Raw genomic sequence first — 21,962 nt, 5'->3', positions numbered from 1 at the left:
GCACAGCACTGTGTACATGAGCACATATTTGTGCATGCAGCACAGAGGCCTGCAATGAGGGGAAACATTGGAAGGGGACACGTACGGGAGCAATAGGGAGGTAAGTCACTGAGAATGGCATTGTATCACACCAAACACCAATGTATTTTCCTGCTTAGTATTCAAAGGGTGTTTCCCTAAAATACGTAACAGTCATTATTATTATTTGCAAAGAACATTATCAATTGCTTATAGGAATCTGCTGCCTATCACTTACATAAGAATCTGTGGAATTTGTAGAAGCCATGAATCCATGTGTGTGCAAACTTAAGCTTGAACATACATAAGCTGGAAGGGAGACATCTTTGCATGCCCAGTTTCAAGGAGCATGCTGCTGGGCAGCGGGGGTCAATGCTACACACACGGGCTCAGAGCATATGCAGATTCCCAATTTATCTTAGACCAAATGGAATTCTACTTACTCGCATCTGACAAAGACAACTGAGCAATTATCCTCTTACCTTGGTCTTCTCTTTTTGCATTTTGTAGATAAAGTATTGGCAAAGACAGCTAGATAGACACCGGTTAAAAATGTCAAAAGTTGCAGAAAGGTATGTATTACCTTCAGTTCTATCAAGTTCTTTAGCAGGTACTAGGTTGTATTGACATAAGAATGCTGGGCGGCGTTATAATTTTCTAAAAAGTAAAACAAAATAACTGAGAGTAAGTTGCCCTATGGAAACAAGGTATTAGCAGTAATAGTAGCAATTCTGTTGTGAAAATGTCAGATTGTTTTTGTTTTTCTAGTTTATTGTCTTATACTGAGCAGTTTGTGGAATACGACCCATTTCTGTCACCACCCGACCCATCTAATCCTTGGTTGTCGGATGATACTACTTTCTGGGAAGCAGAAGCAAGGTATGTTGTATGTGATTTGGACCTAGGCCTTATTCTCAGGTAAATTGTTCTTCTGCTTAAAAAAAAGAGAGCCAGTTTCCTAACAGAGATGGGGAAATAATATTTTTAAAGTTGAATCCATATTCAGCTTCCCCCACCCCTGATGAAGGAGAAATCAAGAGTTTGGACATCAGTGCTTGCCTTCCATTGTCAATCACTTTCGCAATGAAAGCTAAACACAGGGCAGTCACATAACACAAAAAGGAAGTCTTTGAAGCAAGAAATGGGAAAAGATGGCCTGGGAGAGGAGTCATGGGCGGATCCTAAAAATATCGCAGCTTCCATGGAACAATCTCCATCCATACAAATGTACTGGTAACAAAGCACAGAAACAGTGGAACGGAAAGCAGCACACTTGAGCACTTTGCTAGGTCAAGAAGCCGAGCTGATTCTCTTCATGAACTGTCACTATTTTTATCTTCAGAGAAAGATCATTAGTCACCAGCCTGCTCTACAGTTGCAGTCTTGGGGTGTGTTTACTGCTTTTTACACATCATTAAATTAGCTTCAAGCCTAATTACCCTTTAGGGCTACTTCACATGGAATGCATCACCTTCCCCCAAAATAAACCCAGCAGCAAACACTCATTTCTGAGGGTGTATCCCTGTTTTTTTCGATGGAAATGATGAGGGAACGAAGGGGGAGGAATGTTTGCAGCAGTCCCTAGACTGATCTCTCACAAGTTGCTGTAAAATGCTATCTTGGATAATAGAAAACTGACAAAATCATTAAAAAAAAAATAACTGAAGCCGTTTGCCTCTGAAAAACCTTTCCCCCTTTTCAGTAAAGAGCCAAACCAGCAAAGAGTAAAGCGATGGGGATTTAGCATGGATGAAGCCCTGAAAGACCCTGTGGGGAGAGAGCAGTTCCTCAAATTCCTGGAGTCTGAATTCAGCTCAGAGAATTTAAGGTAAGAAGGTCTTTTGCTTCCATTAATACTACCTTTCTTGATTTGTTCCGTTACAAGCATAGAACTTTGAAACTAATCTTTCTGTCAGGGAACGGAAGCTTTGCATCAACGTTTACAAGATTTAGTTAGCAGGATTTTAAATGTAGCTTCACAACTAATGTTTCCCCATTTTCTTGTACAGGTTCTGGTTATCTGTAGAAGATTTGAAGAAGAGACCAATGAGGGAAGTCCCTGCCAGAGTGCAGGAAATCTGGCAAGAATTTCTTGCCCCTGGAGCACCGAGTGCCATTAACGTAGATTCAAAAAGTTATGACAAAACCACGCAGAATGTAAAAGAACCAGGGCGGCATACATTTGGCGATGCTCAGGTTAGCAGAATCCATTAATATAGATATATACAAAGAAACTGCTGGCTAGGGAGATGTATAGCTGTGGAAACCTATGGACGGTTCTTCAATCCATTTCCACTTTTCTAAATGTATCATTGGCAGAATGTTCAGCATTCACATAACATGCCATGTACTACCTGATGTACACCATTTAAGGCCCATGAGGTCTGTTTTAATTATTCATTCACTTGCTGATTTTAAAAAAAAATGGGCACAATTCAGTCAAACATAAATATATTCCTGGGCTTATAAATACTTAGCTTTTGCCCCACTCTTGCCAGGCACAGGTCTGTGTTTGAAAGCTTTTACCTGAGCTTTCCCCATGAAACCCGCTCTTCAGCATTCAATCGGAGCAAATGTTTCCCAGCGCAACTGGAATTTACGCTATGGAGATGGACCTGAGTGGAGACCCCTCAGGTCCACCTCCAAACCAATGCCCACTAGACTGGACAAGATTGGCAAAGTTGAAATATAATTTTGCTGGGATGTCCCAGAAGACCCTGTGTCCTGCCAAGGCTGTCAGTGCTACTCCTAGTCATTCTCTAACGGCTGTGCCAGGGCACAATTGCCACCACCAACCAAACAGAAAGTTGTCTTTTGGTTAGAGGAAAGGCAAGTAAGAGGGGACATGATACAGGTGTATAAAATTATACATGATGTGGCAAAAGTGGATAGAGAAAAGTTTCCCTCCCTCATAACATTTGGACTCGTGGACATCCAATGAAGCTCAGTGTTACAAGATTCGGGACAGACAATATACCATACCTCACTGGTTAAGTCTGCAATCCTATGTTCCCTGGGGTCTCCTCCTCCAAGAGCAAAGAAAGAGAGTCCTGACCTTGGAGGGGGAGATCTGACCTCATACCCCCTTCTCAGCTGCTCTGGAAATGTCTGCAGCCCTTGCCTTATTGATGTTGGAGAGACAACAGTAGACCTGCTGACTTTGGGGAGGATCCAAAGTCTTCTATTCCCCCCACATAAACCCTAAAATGGTGTGTGGGGGGGGCATGGGATATGTCAGTCCTGGATAAAGTTCCTCTATTTTCTGTCCCACTGGAAAATGTGGGAGGGAAATAGCTTTAAAAAGCAACCCCAAAGACTGTAAGGGGGCAGGGAAGAGGGAAATACCGGTATGCCATTTCCCCCTCCTGTCTGTCTTGTGTCAAGCAGGGCTCTATATCTGGCAGTTCATTTGCTTTGGGTTCTCCTTACTCCCCCTTGTGGATTGTTCTGCAAATAAATAAATAAAACATGTCAGCATTTTTTAACAGTCAATGATTGCCTAACAACCAGAGTTAGGAAAAGATTAATGGTGCAACCTTATATATATACACACACATATATGACACACCCACACCCACCCACCCACCCACCCACGACTAAATCCTATTGAGTTCAGAGGAACTGGAAGACAAATTGATTTAACAAGGCTTGCCGTAAGGTTTACACTTTTGCTCACATTTCGAATGCTACACAGCTGTCTGCTCACGAGCTTCTCCAGTGTAGTTGGAAAGGAGTTCAGGTGACTCCATATGTATAGTACTACATGCTAAACTAGCAGAGTCTCATACTCTGAAATGAATCTGAGACATGGTTGTTGTTGTTTTCTTTTTTTAAAAAAAATAAGGATGGTTACTACTGTCTGCTTAATTTCATCACAATTTGCAGACAGAAATATTTTCCTGGTTGGAACTAATTACAGTTTTCATATGTAGAATGCTATAATGCGTTTCAGAACTCAAATCTACATAGCAAATGCTATTTTTATGCCACTAGATGGCTGTCTGTAGTCATGTTTTCTGCAGAAGCATTCTTAATTGGCAGGGGATTGTAAAGGTGTTTTTGGTGTAGGGGATTGTTCTGTATTTGGTTACAGGCCATATAGTTAAGACAGTTGATGGCACTGAGATGAACAGTTTTGTTTATTAAAAAGTAAATTTGGTTCACTGGCTGTGGTAGATCTACTTAGTTAGAAATGAAAAATTGCAGCAATCAACTGACTAGAGATAAGAGCTGCCTAAAGATAAGAGATCCCTTTTTTAGATACAATTTCATCTCTCACAGACTCTGTTTCTGAAATATACTCAGTGTCAAGTGTGGATTTCATGCTCTTTATTCAGCTCATTGTGGCGAGGAATGCAGTTTACCCAAAACGTCTGTTTTATATACACTATTTACACAATGGGCCCCACGTGATTGGCTAATTCCGGGATACTCCTGTATGCCAATCGGGTTACGGATTCACTTCCACCTGGAGCTGGATTGGGTGGCTCCTGCAGACCAATCAGACTGCTGCATTCTGGATCCTATTGTTCTAGGACCAATCAGACTGCTGTATTTTGGATCCTATTCAGCTCAGTACATAACACCGTCCTTAGCTTTAAGTTCTCTGTTGCCTTGTTCCACCCTGTCTCTTGCCCTTTGTTATATCCCCCATCCTCCAATGCCGCTACCCTCAGCTTTCTAAAGGTGTCTTGTTTTCTGGCAATAATCTACCCATTCCCTGTTGCTATTCACTACGTGTGAAACTTCATCCTTAAACATGTTTGGTCTCGCTTGAAAACCCTCCTTTCCTTCAAGGCCTTATCCTTATTCCCATAATCTTTATTTCTATCATGCACACTAATGGTGCACATTTGGGGGGGGGGTGCATGCCCAAAAGCTCAGAATACCTATTTACATAGGTCCTTTTATCTGAGCAGAACAACTTGGCCTTTGATCGTATAATTTTTTATCATTGCTATTGACAATGGCATTCTAAGGATCTGGAGATCTAGATACAAAGATGCTTGAGATGGACTGAGCAACTCAGTTCATCCTGCGCATCTGGAAATCCACTACACGATAACCCTTTCTTATCTGTGTGTGCTGGAACTCCAGGCACATTTCCACAAGTCAGAGCAATGGGTTATGTTTAGAGTTATCCCATAGTTGTTCCAGAATAGGAATGTCCCTACTTAGCAAAGAAGAGGAGTACTGATTTGGGATCACTGTTAAGTGTACCCACATTATTATAAACACAACATGTCAATTACATGTTAGTGCCCCATTATCCTAATTTTATTGCCCTTTGCGAGTCTGTCCTAATCTACAAACAGAAAAGTGTCTAGATCTCTCCCAATGAACACCTCCCTCATTCTCTTATAATGGCAACGGTGCCCACCTGAGGTTCTGGCTGAGGGGAAAAAATGCCCTGCTACCAACCATTAGCTCTCATTGAATAAATATCAACCACCCATTCTGAGCTTTTGACATTCCTTTGTCCAATCCCATCTGTGCTCCTCTAGCATTGCTTGAGAGCAAGCTCATAGCGATAGTCTCAGATACAGCAATTAGGCAGCACAATATATTTTCCTCAAGCAGTCAGTCAATGTTAAGGAAATCAGTCACCAAGCACCAACTCAGTCCTATGCCCTCCTGAAGCTCTTGGACAGCAAGTGCTTGTTTCCTGCAACACAACAGCCACAGTATGAGCAAGTTGGGTGAGCTGCCAATCAAACTCCCTACAGTAAATATTTCCTATGTCTTTTGCTGGAACAACACTTCTGCCCATGCTAGGCGGATGAGACCATTCCCATTCGACCGGGAATGCTTTTATACATCCACGAAACTTTTATTAACATTGACATGCATACAATCAGCTGCAGTATCTGTTTTCTGTGTACTGTCAAAAACAATCTTGTTGTGATTTAAAGTTTCCTATATTCCTTTAAATATTTTAGGAGCACATTTACAAATTGATGAAAAGTGATTCATATCCCCGTTTTCTACGATCCAGTGCCTACCAGGAACTGCTACAGGCCAAGAAGAAGGTATTGGTCCATCTTGTCTATGTCTTTCCACTATTTCAGTGGTGGTTTCTCCTTGCTACCATATTGGCTCCTTTCTCGCCTTGGGTGAGGTGCATATCCGGTAGGTGAAAAGTTAAGCTTGAGCATCACTGAAGGTATCCAGGCATATACAGTGTCTGTTTTGCACTTGTGCATGACTGAATAAGTTAAACTAACCAATTTCATGTTGACATTCACATTATCAATTTCACCTAGTAACCAGAGGACTAAATCAGGAAAATAGCTTTTAAGTAGGCCAAATATCTGTAGAAACAGTGTTTCAGAGTAGTGATTTTTTCCCCACCTTATTATATCTTACGAAACGATTTACCTTAAAAGCATTTAAGATCCTACAGTGTATGCTTACTTGGAAGTAAGTCCCACTAAGTCAAGTGGAGTTTACTCCTATCTCTCATTTAGAACTCATAAGTGTGCTAGGATTGCAGCATCATAAGCCTTTTATTCTCGGTTGACAGGAAATTCTGTTTCTTTTTTCTGTTAGGTCTATTGCTATGTCCTAGTTAAAAGTGCATCATCTAGCCCTAGTTCATGTTCATAGGGAGGCTCCCTTGTGTAAACCCCATTGAAATGAATGTTGATACTATAAGGACAGGAAACAAATGATTTAGACTAACACAAATCAGTGGAGTGGCTTTTGATGTTCATTGTATACTCTTTTGCTTTAGAAGGCCCCCCAACTATATGTGATGCCAAACACATTAGATTGTGAACTGTATATCTTTTTTGAAAATCTAAATAGCAGATGGGGGAAAGCAATTGGAATTGGGATGTTGGGGGGGGGGTGCACTTTAACCCTTTTCCTTCCCCACTATATTCCTGCCTTTTGAAGCTGCGATACACCATGGGAGAGAAGTTCCTCTCGACTTCAGTTGCCATTTCAGGGACGCTTTTCTTGGAATAGTGTTGGGGAGTAAAGAGCTATACCAGAACCACAGTCCCAGTACTGATTGGGGGCTGCCATCACTGCTATTCAGAGCAAGATATATGGAGCAACGTAACATGTACTTTAGTTCTTACATTTAACAGCCTGCCTACGGAATAGCCTAAAACCAAACGACCTTTCCTCACCCATTCCAGTTACGTTGCTATTTGTATATCAAATAAGCGAAGATGTAAAACAAGCCAGAGATTCTCTAATTTGGGTGGTTTTCTCGTTTCTGTAAATGTCTGGTCATTTAATCAGCATCTCATTGTTTTGCTTTAATTTTATGTGTGTGCGTGTGTGAAAATAAATAAATAAATATAAAATGCCAGTTTGATCCACTTGCCAGAAATTTCTAACCAAAGGCACAGATCCCAAGATTATTGCAAGCACCCGTGCGCCACCTCCCTGGTGATCAGCACTGGGAAAGCTGACTGGATCATCCATTGGCTCAGTGGTGCAGAAACTGTGCGGGAGTACTGGGTGCGATTTCCACACCCACTCACCCTGCAGCCAAGCCACACTCAGTTGCTTGTGTGGGATCCCATTCCGAAGGGACGTCTGATCCTGTAAACCTGCTTCTGCATCCAGATTGCCCTTCCCAGATCAGGGGAAACATCACAAAGCTTCCCTGTTATTTATTTCTCTACAAGCTTTTACATCTTCTCCTACATTTGCGTTTGCTTTGTGATTTGTACATGAGCTTTGTGTTTTAGCAGCCCATTGTTTGTTTCTCCCCCCCCCCATGGTCTGTTCTTTTCGGCTTCTTTTGTTTCCTTTCCCCTTTTTATTTCTTTTCTTTCACTTTAAGTTTGGAAACACAATGGATCGCCGAACATCTTTTGAGAAATTCACACGCAGTGTGGTAAGTTCATAACCTTGTAAACCTTGCAGGTTAACAGACTTTCCTCAGGTGGTATTTGGGTGACAACCTGCTCATGTCACCAAGCACTGTTTTAAACACAGTCCCAGCCGAAATTATTTGGAATGCTTTTTAAACCTGCCTTCCGCAATCTGCTTCCTTCCAGATGTTGTTGGACTCCAGCTGCCATCAACCACAGCCAGCATGGGGGCCAAAGACTGGTGATTATGGGAGTTGTAGTCCAGCAACATCTAGAAGGCACCAGATTGAGGAAGGCTGGTTTAAATGGCAGGAGCAGCTTAAGCAGGCAACGTGTCCACACCACTTTTCTGGAAACAAAATCCCATTCATTTCCTTTTAAAAAGAGAGAGAGATTGCTAAATTTTAAAGCAATTGGATTTATTACATTTCACTCTGCATTATTTTTTTTAAAATCACAAGCCACTCCCACCCCCAAATGTTGTGTTTGTTTCGGAGGGGGTTTTTTTTTTTTAAATGTGCCAATGACTTTGGATCACTTTTTTCAACATTGTGCAAGTTCAAACTAAAGCATTCAACACATTTATTTTTGTAGGGCAGAAACATCCCAATTTTCCCATGCCATAAAAACTGTACACCAACACTGAGGGCGAGCACTAACCTGTTATGAAAAGAGGTAGAAGAACTTGAATTATACTTCAGTTTGTTGATACTGTCTGCTGAATCACGTGCATTTCATGTGTGCGAGTGTGTGTGTGTGTGTGTATAAGCGTAACGTATTGTAGCTTTTGCTGTGACAGCCAGTTAATGAAGCCTTGTGTGCTGAAGTGATCGTCTGTACTGAACATCAGCAAAGATCACGGTTTTTGTTTTCAGTTGCTTCCTAAGAGATCAACCAGCAAGCATGCTCCAATCAATTTCTTTAATAACTCCCAAACAAGCAAGGCTTAAAATACAACCTAAAGTAGATTTAATATCATGATAAGGACAATGTAGCAAGTGGAGATCATGAACCACATTATCCTGAGTAGCTTTTGTGAGCTAAAAATAAAGATTTGGAGGGTGGGGGAGGTTTGGATATTGATATTTAGGGGGAACATAAATACTACACAGTAATAAGTACAGTGTACGTTTAAGAATTCTATGGGATTTGGGATTTTTCATGCTCTCTTCCAGATCCTATTCATTTCAATGGGCCTTGCACACTAAGATGTCTTTGTGTATATCCAGCCACACCAAAATAAACCATTAGTGGGGAGTTTGAAACAAAAACCCCTATTTTTGCATGGTGGTTTCCCCACAGCATGTTATTCTGTGAATTCTGTATTGTCTGGGGTGGGTTGGGGTGGGGGTGGGGGGGAAGGGTCTATAAAGCCAGCATTATAATAAATTGAGATGTGTGATTGAAACTCACTTTTATAATTATAGGTAAACTGTTGAACAAAATCTGAGATGGATATGGCATTATCATCAATTATAATATGGAATCATATTATTATGGTTTATTCATATGCCGCTTCTTGGCCCAAAGGCCAGCCAAGTGGTAAAGAGCAGATTAAAACAACATATAACATACAATGCCATCAGTCAATCAAAATCAAAACAGGAGGACCAGAAGGTGTCGGATTAGAGAGTGAACCTCTGAGCTGTGGAGATTTCCTTTCTTGTAATGACTATGAGGATGTAACTAATGGATTTAAACAGTAGGCTCACCTGGAATATAGACAGAGAGGGGATGTCTCACTTTATAGCCAGCTAGGACCAATGATGGTGGGAGTCCAGCAATAATAATAATAATAATAATAATAATATTTATTATTTGTACCCCGCCCATCTGGCTGGATTTCCCCAGCCACTCTGGGCGGCTTCCAACAGAAACCAAATACAACAATATCAAACATTAAAAACTTCCCTAAAAAGGGCTGCCTTCAGGTTTTTTCTGAATGTCAGGTAGTTGTTTATTTCCCTGACCTGTGATGGGAGGGCGTTCCACAGGGCGGGCGCCACTACCGAGAAGGCCCTCTGCCTGGTTCCCTGTAGTTTTGCTTCTCGCAGTGAGGGAACAGACAGAAGGCCCTCGGCGCTGGATCTCAGTGTCCGGGCTGAATGATGGGGGTGGAGACGCTCCTTCAGGTATACAGGACCGAGGCCGTTTAGGGCTTTAAAGGTCAGCACCAACACTTTGAATTGTGCTCGGAAACGTACTGGGAGCCAATGCAGATCTCTCAGGACCGGTGTTATGTGGTCTCGGCGGCCACTCCCAGTCACCAGTCTAGCTGCCGCATTTTGGATTAATTGCAGTTTCCGGGTCACCTTCAAAGGCAGCCCCACATAGAGCGCATTGCAGTAGTCCAAGCGGGAGATAACCAGAGCATGCACCACTTTGGTGAGACAGTCCGCGGGCAGGTAGGGTCTCAGCCTGCGTACCAGGTGGAGCTGGTAGACAGCTGCCCTGGATACAGAATTAACCTGCGCTTCCATGGACAGCTGTGAGTCCAAAATGACTCCCAGGCTGCGCACCTGGTCCTTCAGGGGCACAGTTACCCCATTCAGGACCAGGGAATCCTCCACACCTGCCCTCCTCCTGTCCCCCAAGAACAGTACTTCTGTCTTGTCAGGATTCAACCTCAATCTGTTAGCCGCCATCCATCCTCCAACCGCCTCCAGGCACTCACACAGGACCTTCACGGCCTTCACTGGTTCTGATTTGAAAGAGAGGTAGAGCTGGGTATCATCCGCATACTGATGAACACCCAGCCCAAACCCCCTGATGATCTCTCCCAGCGGCTTCATATAGATATTAAAAAGCATGGGGGAGAGGACAGAACCCTGAGGCACCCCACAAGTGAGAGCCCAGGGGTCTGAACACTCATCCCCCACCACCACTTTCTGAACACGGCCCAGGAGGAAGGAGCGGAACCACTGTATAACAGTGCCTCCAGCTCCCAACCCCTCTAGCCGGTCTAGAAGGATGTTATGGTCGATGGTGTCAAAGGCCGCTGAGAGATCCAGCAGAACTAGGAAACAGCTCTCACCTTTGTCCCTAGCCCGCCGGAGATCATCGACCAGCGCGACCAAGGCGGTTTCAGTCCCATGGTGAGGCCTGAATCCCGATTGGAAGGGATCCAAATGGTCCGCTTCTTCCAGGCGTGCCTGGAGTTGTTCAGCAACCACCCTCTCAATCACCTTGCCCAAGAATGGTAGATTTGAGACTGGGCGATAGTTGGCCATATTGGCCGGGTCTAAAGATGTTTTTTTAAGAAGCGGTTTAATGACCGCCTCTTTCAGCGGGGCTGGGAAGGCTCCCTCACAGAGGGAAGCATTCACCACCCCGCGCAGCCCATCGCCCAGCCCCTCCCGGCTAGCTTTTATAAGCCAGGATGGGCAAGGATCAAGGAGACAGGTGGTTGGTTTCACTCGTCCAAGCAGCCTGTCCACATCCTCGGAGGTAACAGACTGAAATTGATCCCACGCAACTGGACTAGACAGGACTCTGGCACTCTCCCGCCCTGGCCCTGCTCCCACGGTGGAGTCTATCTCTTTCCGAATCTGAGCGATTTTATCTGCAAAAAACTTTGCAAACGCATTGCAGGAGATCTTGGGGTCCCTACCAGGCCCCGATGACGAAGGTGGCTCCGATAGATTCCGAACCACCTGAAAGAGTCTCCTGCTGCTATTTTCCGCAGATGCAATAGAGGCGGTGAAGAAAGTCTTCTTCGCCGTCGCTATCGCCACTTGGTAGGCTCGACGTTGAGCTCTAACCTGTGTTCGGTCGGATTCAGAATGGGTTTTCTGCCACCGGCGCTCTAGCCGTCTCAACGATTGTTTCATCGCCCTCAGCTCCGGGGAAAACCACGGGGCTGTCCGGGCTCCATGCAACCGGAGAGGGCGCTTCGGAGCCAAACAGTCAATAGCCCTGGTTAGCTCCACATTCCAGCGGGCCACCAGGGAATCGGCTGAAAGGCCATCAACATGGGATAAAGTATCCCCTACCACTCTCTGGAAACCATTTGGATCCATTAAGTGGCGGGGGCGGACCATCCGAATTGGTCCCACCTCCCTGCAGAGGGGAAGGGTTGCGGAGAAGTCCAGTTGTACCAGGAAGTGATCTGACCATGGCACTTCTTTAGTTTCACTTTTTTTTAATGTCAGATCACCAACATCCATAGAGGTGAATACCAGGTCTAAGGCATGTCCTCGGCTATGAGTTGGACCAGACTTATTCAGGGACAGCCCCATGGAGGCCATGCTTTCCACGAAGTCCCGAGCGGCCCCTTGTAAGGTCGTGTCGGCATGGATGTTAAAATCCCCTAGGACGACCAAACTAGGTGACTCCAGGAGAACATCCGCCACGACCTGAAGCAGCTCGGGCAGGGAATCCTTGGTGCAGCGGGGAGGTCGGTACACCAAAAGGAATCCTGTACTGCCCCTATTGCCCAACTTCCAGAACATGCACTCAGAGAACTGGGTCTTCCCAATAGGACGCCTGGTGCAAACTAATGACTTCCTAAAAATCACTGCAACCCCCCCTCCCCGCCCAGATGGCCTGGGTTGCTGTGCGTAAGAGAAACCTGGTGGACAAGCAGCGGCAAGGACAGGCCCATCCGCTTCATCCAACCAAGTCTCTGTTACACATGCCAGGTCAAGTCCACCATCCACAATCAAGTCGTGGATGGCAGTGGTTTTATTCAACATTGACCTGGCATTGCACAGCAGCATCTTCAGGTCATGTGGGTATCCCTTGCTGAATCCAGTATCCGTCCGGTCAGGACCAGACCCGGAGGCAGGAATAGTCCTCAGACAACGACTAAACCTGCCTCCTCGGCAATGACATGGTCTGGTCTTAGCGTAACTCCTCCTCCTGCCCGTGATCACTGAGATCGGTTGTCCCAGTGCATCCCACCCTGTGGAACCTGCCCCAGCCATTTTGTTGGCCGGGACCCCCTCCCAGGCAGCCCTGACCCCACCCCTTAAGAACAAAATTAAACCTATATAAAAACAGAAAACAAAACACAACAATACAAACCAAAAACTATAAAAATTACAAGTAACCAAAATTATACAAAACTCAAAACCCCACTAAACATCTATCCCACCCCCACAACAAGAAAACTTAAAAAGATGAAAAGAAATAATAATAATAATAGAAACATTTTAAAACATTTAAGAAAAAAAAGAAAAAAAATATTTAAAAAAGAGCTGGACAGCTCTTTAAAAAAGAGCTGGACAGCTCTTCCCATAAATAATGGGAATCGTCAGCCAGTTCGTTCAGCAAACCATTTCCGGGGAATGCATCGTGTTCGGAAAGCAGGGCGGAAATTTGAAAACAGGCCACGGACCGGAAGGTGCAGAGACTCACCTAGTCGGAGCTCCCCAAAGTTCCCGCACCCAATCTTCTTCCCGACACGGAAGTTCGGGCCGACCATTAAGACTCCGGAGTTGGTCCCTGACGTCCGGCTCCCGTGCGTGTTGCGGCTGCCCCCCGTCTTAGACATCCTCCGCCCTTCCTCCGCGTCCCCTTTGCCTCCTCTCTTATCAAAATCCATAAGTTTGTGGTACCCTGGCCTCTCCACGGTTACGCTGCAGCCATGCAAATCCGAGGGCCGAAACGGTTGGAGGGGCGGCTGGGGGGGGGGGGTCAGGGGAGCACGAAAGCGAGAGGAGGAGAAGAAAAGGAGATCGATAACGCCGGTTCTCTTTTCTTGGTCAGTAAACCATCCCGGGTGGAGGAGGAGGAGGAGGAGGAGGGGAGGGCGCCAGGGGGCGGACCGCCACCCGCATGTGCCGCGCTAGTGGGCCGGGGGTCCTCTCCTCGAAGGGGCCGTGGGGATTCCTTCCGGCGCCTGCCGCGCGCTGCTCTCCGAAGACGGCGACATGGCGGCGAGGGGGAGAGAATGAGAGGGGGTGTCCTGCGGCCAACGCTTCACGTCCAAGCTGGCTTTCTTCCCCCTCCCCCTGGCTCTTCAGGGGTGGGGGCCCACGGGCCTGCCCCCCTCCAGGCGCCCCATTTTCTGCTCTGGTCTCTTTAAACCTCTTTCGCCTTCTGAGCAAGAAAAGCAATAACTGGAACGCATTGTGTAGGCTACCCCAGAAACAGGTATGGCCCAAAGTCCACCAAATACACAGTCATCCTGTTGACTCTGGCTGGAGCAGTTCAGGCCTTGGAGGTCTGATATCCAGAGCCTAAGTAAATCTTGGGTTGGCCAGGGTTTGGCTGTCCACCCTGGCATGAGAGTGAGTTGGGGAAATTGCATCAGCACAGCAGAGCAGGTTTGTCAGACATATTGCAAAGAACCAAATGTAAATTACACACACACACACACACACACAATTTACAGAGGGCAGAGGGCCTTCTCAGTAGTGGTGCCTGCCCTGTGGAATGTCCTCCCATCAGATGTCAAGGAAATAAACAATTATCTGACTTTTAGAAGACATCTGAAGGCAATCCTGTTGTGTTTTTAATACAGTATTCTGTTGGGAGCTGCTCAGAGTGGCTGGGGAAACCCAGCCAGATGGGCAGGGTATTATTAATAAATTAGTTTTATTATTCTATCTTCATGGTACTGATGCTATGGAGGAATAAACTTGGTAAGAACTGTTCCAGTTCATATGTGACATATTCAGGCCACAACTTTCAGCACAGTTTCCTTCAATATATGTTAGCTTTTATCTCATTTACTGAATTCCAGTGAGTCATTATGAAAAGTGGTGAGTGAAGCTGTACTGAGGGATACAAGTAAGAAGCTATTTAACCCCACTGCTGTCACCAACTATGCTGCAGCATGTCAAGAAAGAGGTTGTGGCCTTTAAAAAATAGTGCTTTTTCTCTCTAACCCAAGGTAACTTCAGCCACGCTCCTGCCTTTTATTAGGCATGTTTGCAGAATAGAACAGTCCTTGTTGGTCAAGGCCTTAAAACAGTGTCTCACCTCTGGGCTTCTGCACCCTGAATCAGCTGCCTTCCATGACAACTCCAAATACTCAATCACAGCAGCATCCAGTTTGCTAGATGATGTTGTAAGCTGCTTGGCATGACAATAGTGGGTGCAGAGGGTGTCCGCCAGGTGACAACATGGAGAGGGGTGTGTGTGTTCTGCACCCAGCAGCATGGAGGCACCCAGTTGCTGGATACCAGCAGCCTGTGTCTGCACTGGGTCACCCATCTACTCAGCCACTGTGTACTGGCTGCAGCACCCTGCCTCTGCCACTACCTCCTAGTGCTGAAAGGTAAGGGTGTGTGGGTGTGTGTCTACCTCTCTGTAGCCATGTCACGGCCACCAACCATTACTCAATAAACAATGCATGCAAAGGACACAAAGCACTGCAATCTTTGTTCAGTCTGTCCCCATTATCTAAATAATCAGACTGAAATATGGGAGTGTTTGTTGGGGCACCTGGCCAGTGCAATTTGTCATAATCTTGAAAAGCAGCTTGTGGCAGCCAGGGCCGTCTTTACCTGGGGGGTGCAAGGGGTGCGGGGCACCCGGGTGCCAAATTCTGGGGGGCGCCAGGCACCCACTGCTGAAGCCGCCTAAGCGTATTGTATTAAGCTGCTATGCGGCAGTGGGGTCAGCGGCACCTTTGACACAACTGATCTTGCGCCACCTGCCTGCCAGGAGGAGGGGGAGTGACAGGAAAGTGGGAGAGACAGATAGAAAGAGAACGCACCTATCTAGCGACAGGAACGCGCACAGGCTCCGGAACCTTCCCAAGAAGAGCTCGTATATGCGCGCTTGCAAGGGCCCTCCCAGCTCCTCTAGAAATAAGGTTACTCCCATAATGAAAGGCTGCCCGAGATTCCTCTCCCACGCATTAGTACAATGCCCACCCGTCTCATCTTTCAGACACCTCCCTATGACCCTAAGCGCATGTGTGGAGTCTTTACACTGACTCCCAATGTGTTCTTTGTCTCCTTTAGAAAAGCTGGCTTTAAACAAACAAACAACAACAACAACAACAAAACACAAAAAACTCCTTTTGGACATAAGGCATAATAAAAGTTAATTTGGGGGCTAAACTAAACTTGGGGGCACTGGACGGATCTTTGCACCCTGCAGCGCATATGCTAAAGGCGGCCCTGGTGGCAGCAGTAAATCAAATAGTAGCTTGATTTGTTTCAGCAGTTCACTCTGTGGCTTCAAATCTTTAACCTATATTGCCAAACACACTGCAGGGAAAATGTTAGGGAGTTTTTATGGTATCAAGTGAATTCAGACAGAGTGAAAACTGAAAAGCATGATGTCAGGGCTGCGAAAACGATCTTCTCTCCAGCTTTCCAGCCTCTGAAGTCTTTTGTTTGCTTGCTGATAACTAATGAATTCAATTGGATAAATTTCAATTGGATAGCTACAAATGGGTACAGTGTGTGGCATGCTAAATGGAAAACCAAGCTGCTTTTAGCACTAGACTTAGATTTATTCAGAATGTTCAGGTACAGAACCAGACGTCCATATATGTCACTTGAGTTCCCTGCAATTGATTACTGTACACTTGGTGATTTGGCAGCTGAACCAGTTCAATGGAAGGCTTGCATCTAAGGTGATAAGGAAGTTCCATCTATGACCTTTATCTGTGATGGCCAATTCAGACATGCATGTCATCTCTTGATACCAGCAGTCATCAAATGATTAACCATTTGTTGTGAAACAGTCCATACAGAGTTCCTGGGTAAAATGTATTGATGCATTGATGTTACCTACAGCAAGGTAGGTGCTTCGCGATGAACTGGTTTTGCAGTGATCATGCCTCTATTTTCTGTTTTCTTTTGTTTGTCTGTTTTTTATCTTATCCTCAGGGGAAATCGCTCACATCAAAGAGATTAACCAGTCTAGTGCAGTCCTACTAAAAGGATCACCTTATAGCATGGAAGCAGACTCAATCATTATACATACTTTGTAGCTCACTAATTGCCTGAAGACAGAGGACAGTAGAACAAGATGTTGCATGAGCAAAGGACATGACTCGTTTTCTTTTGTGTATATCAAGGCATTACAGACTCCAAGGGACTCGCTAACCTTTCGATGCCTCCATTTTGAAAAACTCTCTGCTCACTTTCGCCTTCATATCAAGCTGGATCTGTGTCTTTTTGTTTCCTGCAAGCTGAAGTACAGTGAAAAAAGCTTCTGTTAGGCAGAGTTTATTCACAATACTGTCAGTCGCAAACTGGAAGAAATGTAAAAAAAAAAAACCAACCACCTAAAAATAAAAAATTGAATATATTCATAAATATACCTACTATGACATCACGGCTATTGCACAATAAATTAGCACAGAAGGTTCCATCTCACCGATGTAGTCACATCGAGAAAGAAAGTCTGTGTCTTTGTCTGTTGTCTGTATATTCTATGTTAATGTTTCTTGCATTTATTTTTATACCATATTTTAAGACAAAAAGAACACCTTTTACTCCAAATGTATTAAAGCTGATCCTTTCTCTGTAAATTTGTGTATGTTTATATTGTTGTTTTATCTTTCATTAAAATATGCCGAATCTCTTCCGTTTGGTAAGTTTAAGTTCATCAGACTAGCAGGAGCTGCAACATGGTTTTTACTTCCTTTCTGTTTGGAGAGGTGCACATCGTCTAAACCAACAGCTAAACTGCACTAGACAGGACAGGCAAAGAACAGTTATGAAACTGTACAGCAGGCAGAAAAAAACAGTATAAACATTTTATTGGTTTATTTGAAGCAATGATGGGGGAAACTGGCACCTGTTTCTGTATGCCTCTTAATGAAGCTTTTAAAGGCAAATGTACTCTATCTGCGGGAATGGGGGGGGGGGAATTAATAACATTGATTACAAAAACATAGTGACAGGATTATAGTTCCAGATCTGAGAAGAACAGCCTTTGCCCAGCAGTTAATAAAACTGAGCCGTTCAAAAGCAGTTAGTATCAAGATCACACTGACTTGTTTTGTTTGCTTCAGGAAGGTGATACCCCCAGCATTTTATTATAAACATTTCAGTGACAAGTATTACTCAGCCATTGATAAAAGCAGGGCTGGCCCAACTCCACCAGCCCCCCAAGGAATTGCAATGTTCTTCAACCTCTGGAAAGCAATAATGTGGTACTAAATCTACCACTAATGCACTTTTCTTGTGTCAAGAACATGTTGCAAAATACACCGGCAATAAAGCCCCAGGCCCTGGCAGGCCTTGTTACCTCAAGGCTGGGAGGAGTGATATTTTTGCGTGTCCCTTCCTCATCTTGTGGATGGCGTCTTTTTTGTTAATTTCTCCCAAATGGTCTTATAAGCGGGATGTTTCTCTTAAATCCTGCTGGATAAACTTCAGAGGTTGTAGTCAACAATCGTATGTGACAATTTCCAGATGTTCCAAAGATCAGAGTAATCTTAAGTTCTAAAGGAAAATACTAGCAAACAAATAGATGGGCTGATTGGATGTTTGGGGGGTTAAGTGCAGGGTCACATTGAAAGGTTTTGTACCACTGCAGAAAAATGTTTCATGCTAGTAAGAATCTAGCAAGTTAAAAATCAAGCTACCATGACCCACCCAACTCCTCATTTGATGCTTGTATTTTTCAAGTCGTTTGTAAGATAGCACAGGACTACTGCACATGGGAGTATAATGTGTACGTTTGTAAACCACGTTTGAGGACATGCATATCACATACTAAGGCATCAGGGAGACAAAAGTGACTGTGGCCTTGTATAGAAGGCAGCAAGTGCACAGTCGATGCATCATCATCATCATCATCATCATCATTTATACCAGACACACTGGGTGGCTCCCAACAGAATCTTGAAAACATGATAAAACATCAGACATTAAACATCGAACACTGCTCCGTGATGTGGAGTGAAGCAGCCACCTTGGTGGAGAAATGAGATCTCGTGAGATTTTGGTGAGATCTTGTGACATCTCACTGGAAACTGGTGCAGATGCCAGAGCCATTTCTTTGCTGATGGCGGAGGCCGTGCAGAGGTGGTGTGGTAAAGCCCTGACATGGGGCCTTGGAAGCACCACCTGAAGACTGGTTTTCAAGCACCTCCCAGCTAATAGTCTGCTCCCAGAGTTTTATGCTGGGCTAGACCTGGATTCCTAAATTCTATGGCTGGGCATGTTCCCTCATTCCCAGAAGAGAAAGTAATCTCTGAATGTGCTGAGGCAGACAATTCAACCACCCTCTGGACCTTTTGCCACTAGCATTTTAAATTTGCTCCTACTACTCCTTGATTCTCTCTGCCTGCTACTTTTGCTTACTAGATCTGTCTTCTTCTTTGGCGATCACTCATAGCCGAGTAAGATTGTCTTCCATAAACACGGTTTTAACAATGAGCCAATTCTGGATCCACATGTCCTTCCACAGTGGGGACATTGGTTTCCGGGTGTGAGTTGATCACGGTGTGGATTTGCCAAGCGTGCCTTCCTCTTAGCACGTTTCTCCCTTGTGTCCTGAGTTTGAGTGTCTTCAAAGCCCATGACACCTTTGCAACTGACTTTTCTGCAGATTCCCTCCTTTTACTTAACTTTCAGCCCAACGCTATACATGCCTACTCAAGAGGAAGTCTCACTAAGTGAAATGCTGCTGTCATTAAAAAATACTGGAGATAAATGATTTTAAAAAGGTTTAAATGAAAGCAACTCTTTAGCAGAGGATATAATAGGGCTCTTTGTGCAGAATCAGGAATTCATTGGATTGTACCTCTGCCCTTCAGCTTTGGATATAGTTAAAATGAAAGGCACAGTCTAGACGGATTTCCCCCTCCCTCAACCAGCCACTGATGCCACCTTTGTACAATCACAATAGTTGCAAATTCAAGATTACATTTGAAGTTTTTTGTGGGGAGTGGGGAGCAAACTCCTTGGAGCAAATAGCCAGTGTGTGTGTTGAATCAAAGACACCACTTTAGTCCCTCTCAGGGTTCCTCTTCACTATCATCTGGAAAGAGAATTTCTTCCCCTACAGATGCTGAAAGCTCAGTGTTTGACTACTGTGCTAGAGAGACTATATCGTCCTCAGCATTGCCTGCTGATTGGCAATTCAGTCCTGCTGTGACCCAAAAGTATGTTCACAGCTTGGAGCAAAGTTGTTGTAATGAGTCTCACTATGAAATCTTGAAAGTTATCTCCAAAATATATGAGATGTTGCCAAAAGCCCCATTAAGGGATATTCTGCCATCTCCTAACTTACTGGTGGTGGGAAGGTTGTAAGTGCTTAAGGAAGATGCAGGAGAATATGGGTCACCAGACAAGTACAAGGAAATGGGCAAGATGGAGAAGAGAAGGGTGAAAAGAGTGTTCAGAGCCATTCACTGGGATCTGAAGAAAAAAGCTGCCCAATTTTCGAATGGTACCTGACACAGTGATTTAGATAGTACAACCTTCCATGTTTGTTGGCTCCTAGATGCACTGAGGAAATTTGACACAGGTGGTAAACATTTTAGTGCCAGGTACAATACTTCATTTTGTTTGCTGCCAATGTAATCAAGAAGATTGATTCAGTTGCAAACTCTGTACATGCCCTGAAACTATGTGTATAATTTGGCTCTGTTCTGAGCAGTGAGTATGGGTGCCGTTGCGATAAAGAGAGAACAAGCTGATACAAGGCCAGACACAACTGGGAATCAGTTGCATATGTCTGATTGAATGCCCAGAACTCAATGCCACATCTAATGGGATTTCCAAACTGTGGTCCACAAACCAACAGTGATCTGCAAGCTTCATTCAGGTCGCCCATGGCATGGCTGTGGACGAGAGACTTCACACTGTATGTTCATATACTGTGTTTTAAGTGGAATTATTGTTGCTTCTTTTAATTCTTATATTGTATCTTTAGTATTGCAATCTGAATTCTATGGCAATCAAACAGTGTCTAGCACGGCTCATCAAAATTGCTACAACAGGCAGAAAAATAATTGAGTGGTCCACAAAGACCCCCAGCAATTTTCAAGTGGTTGGGGCCAGGGAGGGAACTTGGGAAACCACTGAACTGCATTAACCACATTATGTATGTAATTTCTGTGGTTTGGTATATGTTTAGTTCAGGAAATGACAAATGACTGGCCCTGTTAGAGTGGCTACATAAAAGGGGGACAGGTTTCCTATACCTCACCACCCTAGGTTGTGTTATTTGTTTATTATTAAATTTATATTCTGTGGTGTAGTGGTTAAGAGCGGTAGACTCGTAATCTGGGGAACCGGGTTCGTGTCTCCGCTCCTCCACATGCAGCTGCTGGGTGACCTTGGGCTAGTCACACTTCTTTGAAGTCTCTCAGCCCCACTCACCTCACAGAGTATTTGTTGTGGGGGAGGAAGGGAAAGGAGAATGTTAGCCGCTTCGAGACTCCTTCGGGTAGTAAAAAGGGGGATATCAAATCCAAACTCTCTTCTTCTTCTTCTTCTTCTTCTTCTTCTTCTTCTTCTTCTTCTTCTTCTTCTTCTCTTCCTCCCAAATGAGCCCAGGACAGCAAACAACAAACAATAAAACAATAACATCTTAGAAACCTCTTAAAGGTTCTAAATACATAAACTAATTTTCTTTTCTGAGAAGATAAATTAGAATTGAGTGTGTATGTGCACCAGCAAGAAATGTGCTCTGAAATATTTCTTCTGTTTTGGCATGAGTTCCATTGAGTTTTGTAACCATTAAAGGATTTGACAGCAAAAATCCTGCTCCCTGAGGGACTTGTAAGAAGCAGGCCAATCCAGCAGATGGCAGCATTGGGTTGTTTTACCCTCAATCAGGCTTGGGGCCTAATGTTTCATTTTTAGATGAAAGGGAACATCTTTAAATCTGTGCATCCCCTTCTCCTTCTGTTCTTTCACTTTTCTGTGCCATTAAAAATGAACGGCCACATGAAAAAAAAAAAAACACGAAGGGGAAGATATGCACCAGCAGCTATAATGGTATAGATAGCATCTTCATATTACAGGAGGACCGTATCTCTGGCTCCCATGCCGGCTGGCAGTTGGGGTGTGGCAGCATCTGGGGTGAATACTAGTGGGTTCAAGAGCCATTTCCCTCATCTATGTAAGAAAATATGCTTGGTTGGGAGCTGTTATGCAGTGATCTGTGTTTGTTTGAGCTTCAGTCTGGACTAAGGATTCTGAGCCCCTATGTTCCAATTCGTTACATGATATCCAATCACAG

The 21,962-nt window shown here is 44.4% G+C and overlaps 1 protein-coding gene across 5 annotated transcripts in view; it reads left to right on the top strand.

The window, feature by feature from the left end:
* The window catches only part of RGS7 (regulator of G protein signaling 7), a 134,035-nt gene extending 116,692 nt beyond the window's left edge, over nt 1–17,343 (top strand). For 2 of the 5 annotated variants that reach the window (XM_033144349.1, XM_033144350.1), the window contains exons 12-19: nt 529–590; nt 787–897; nt 1,721–1,846; nt 2,028–2,214; nt 5,958–6,047; nt 7,820–7,873; nt 8,445–8,525; nt 16,643–17,343. In XM_033144349.1, coding sequence (XP_033000240.1) covers nt 529–590; nt 787–897; nt 1,721–1,846; nt 2,028–2,214; nt 5,958–6,047; nt 7,820–7,873; nt 8,445–8,519 — 705 coding nt within the window. In that variant the 3' untranslated portion in view covers nt 8,520–8,525; nt 16,643–17,343. The remainder of the gene's footprint in view (nt 1–528; nt 591–786; nt 898–1,720; nt 1,847–2,027; nt 2,215–5,957; nt 6,048–7,819; nt 7,874–8,444; nt 8,526–16,642) is intronic. The other 3 variants (XM_033144347.1, XM_033144346.1, XM_033144348.1) reach the window with 3 other exon arrangements.
* The last annotated feature ends 4,619 nt before the right edge of the window (nt 17,344–21,962 follow it).

The sequence above is a fragment of the Lacerta agilis genome, chromosome 3 (genome assembly GCF_009819535.1).
Source record: "Lacerta agilis isolate rLacAgi1 chromosome 3, rLacAgi1.pri, whole genome shotgun sequence".
Classification (NCBI taxonomy): domain Eukaryota; kingdom Metazoa; phylum Chordata; class Lepidosauria; order Squamata; family Lacertidae; genus Lacerta; species Lacerta agilis.
The sequence above is the reverse complement of the archived record's forward strand: the minus strand, read 5'-3'. Positions and strand labels throughout refer to the sequence as shown.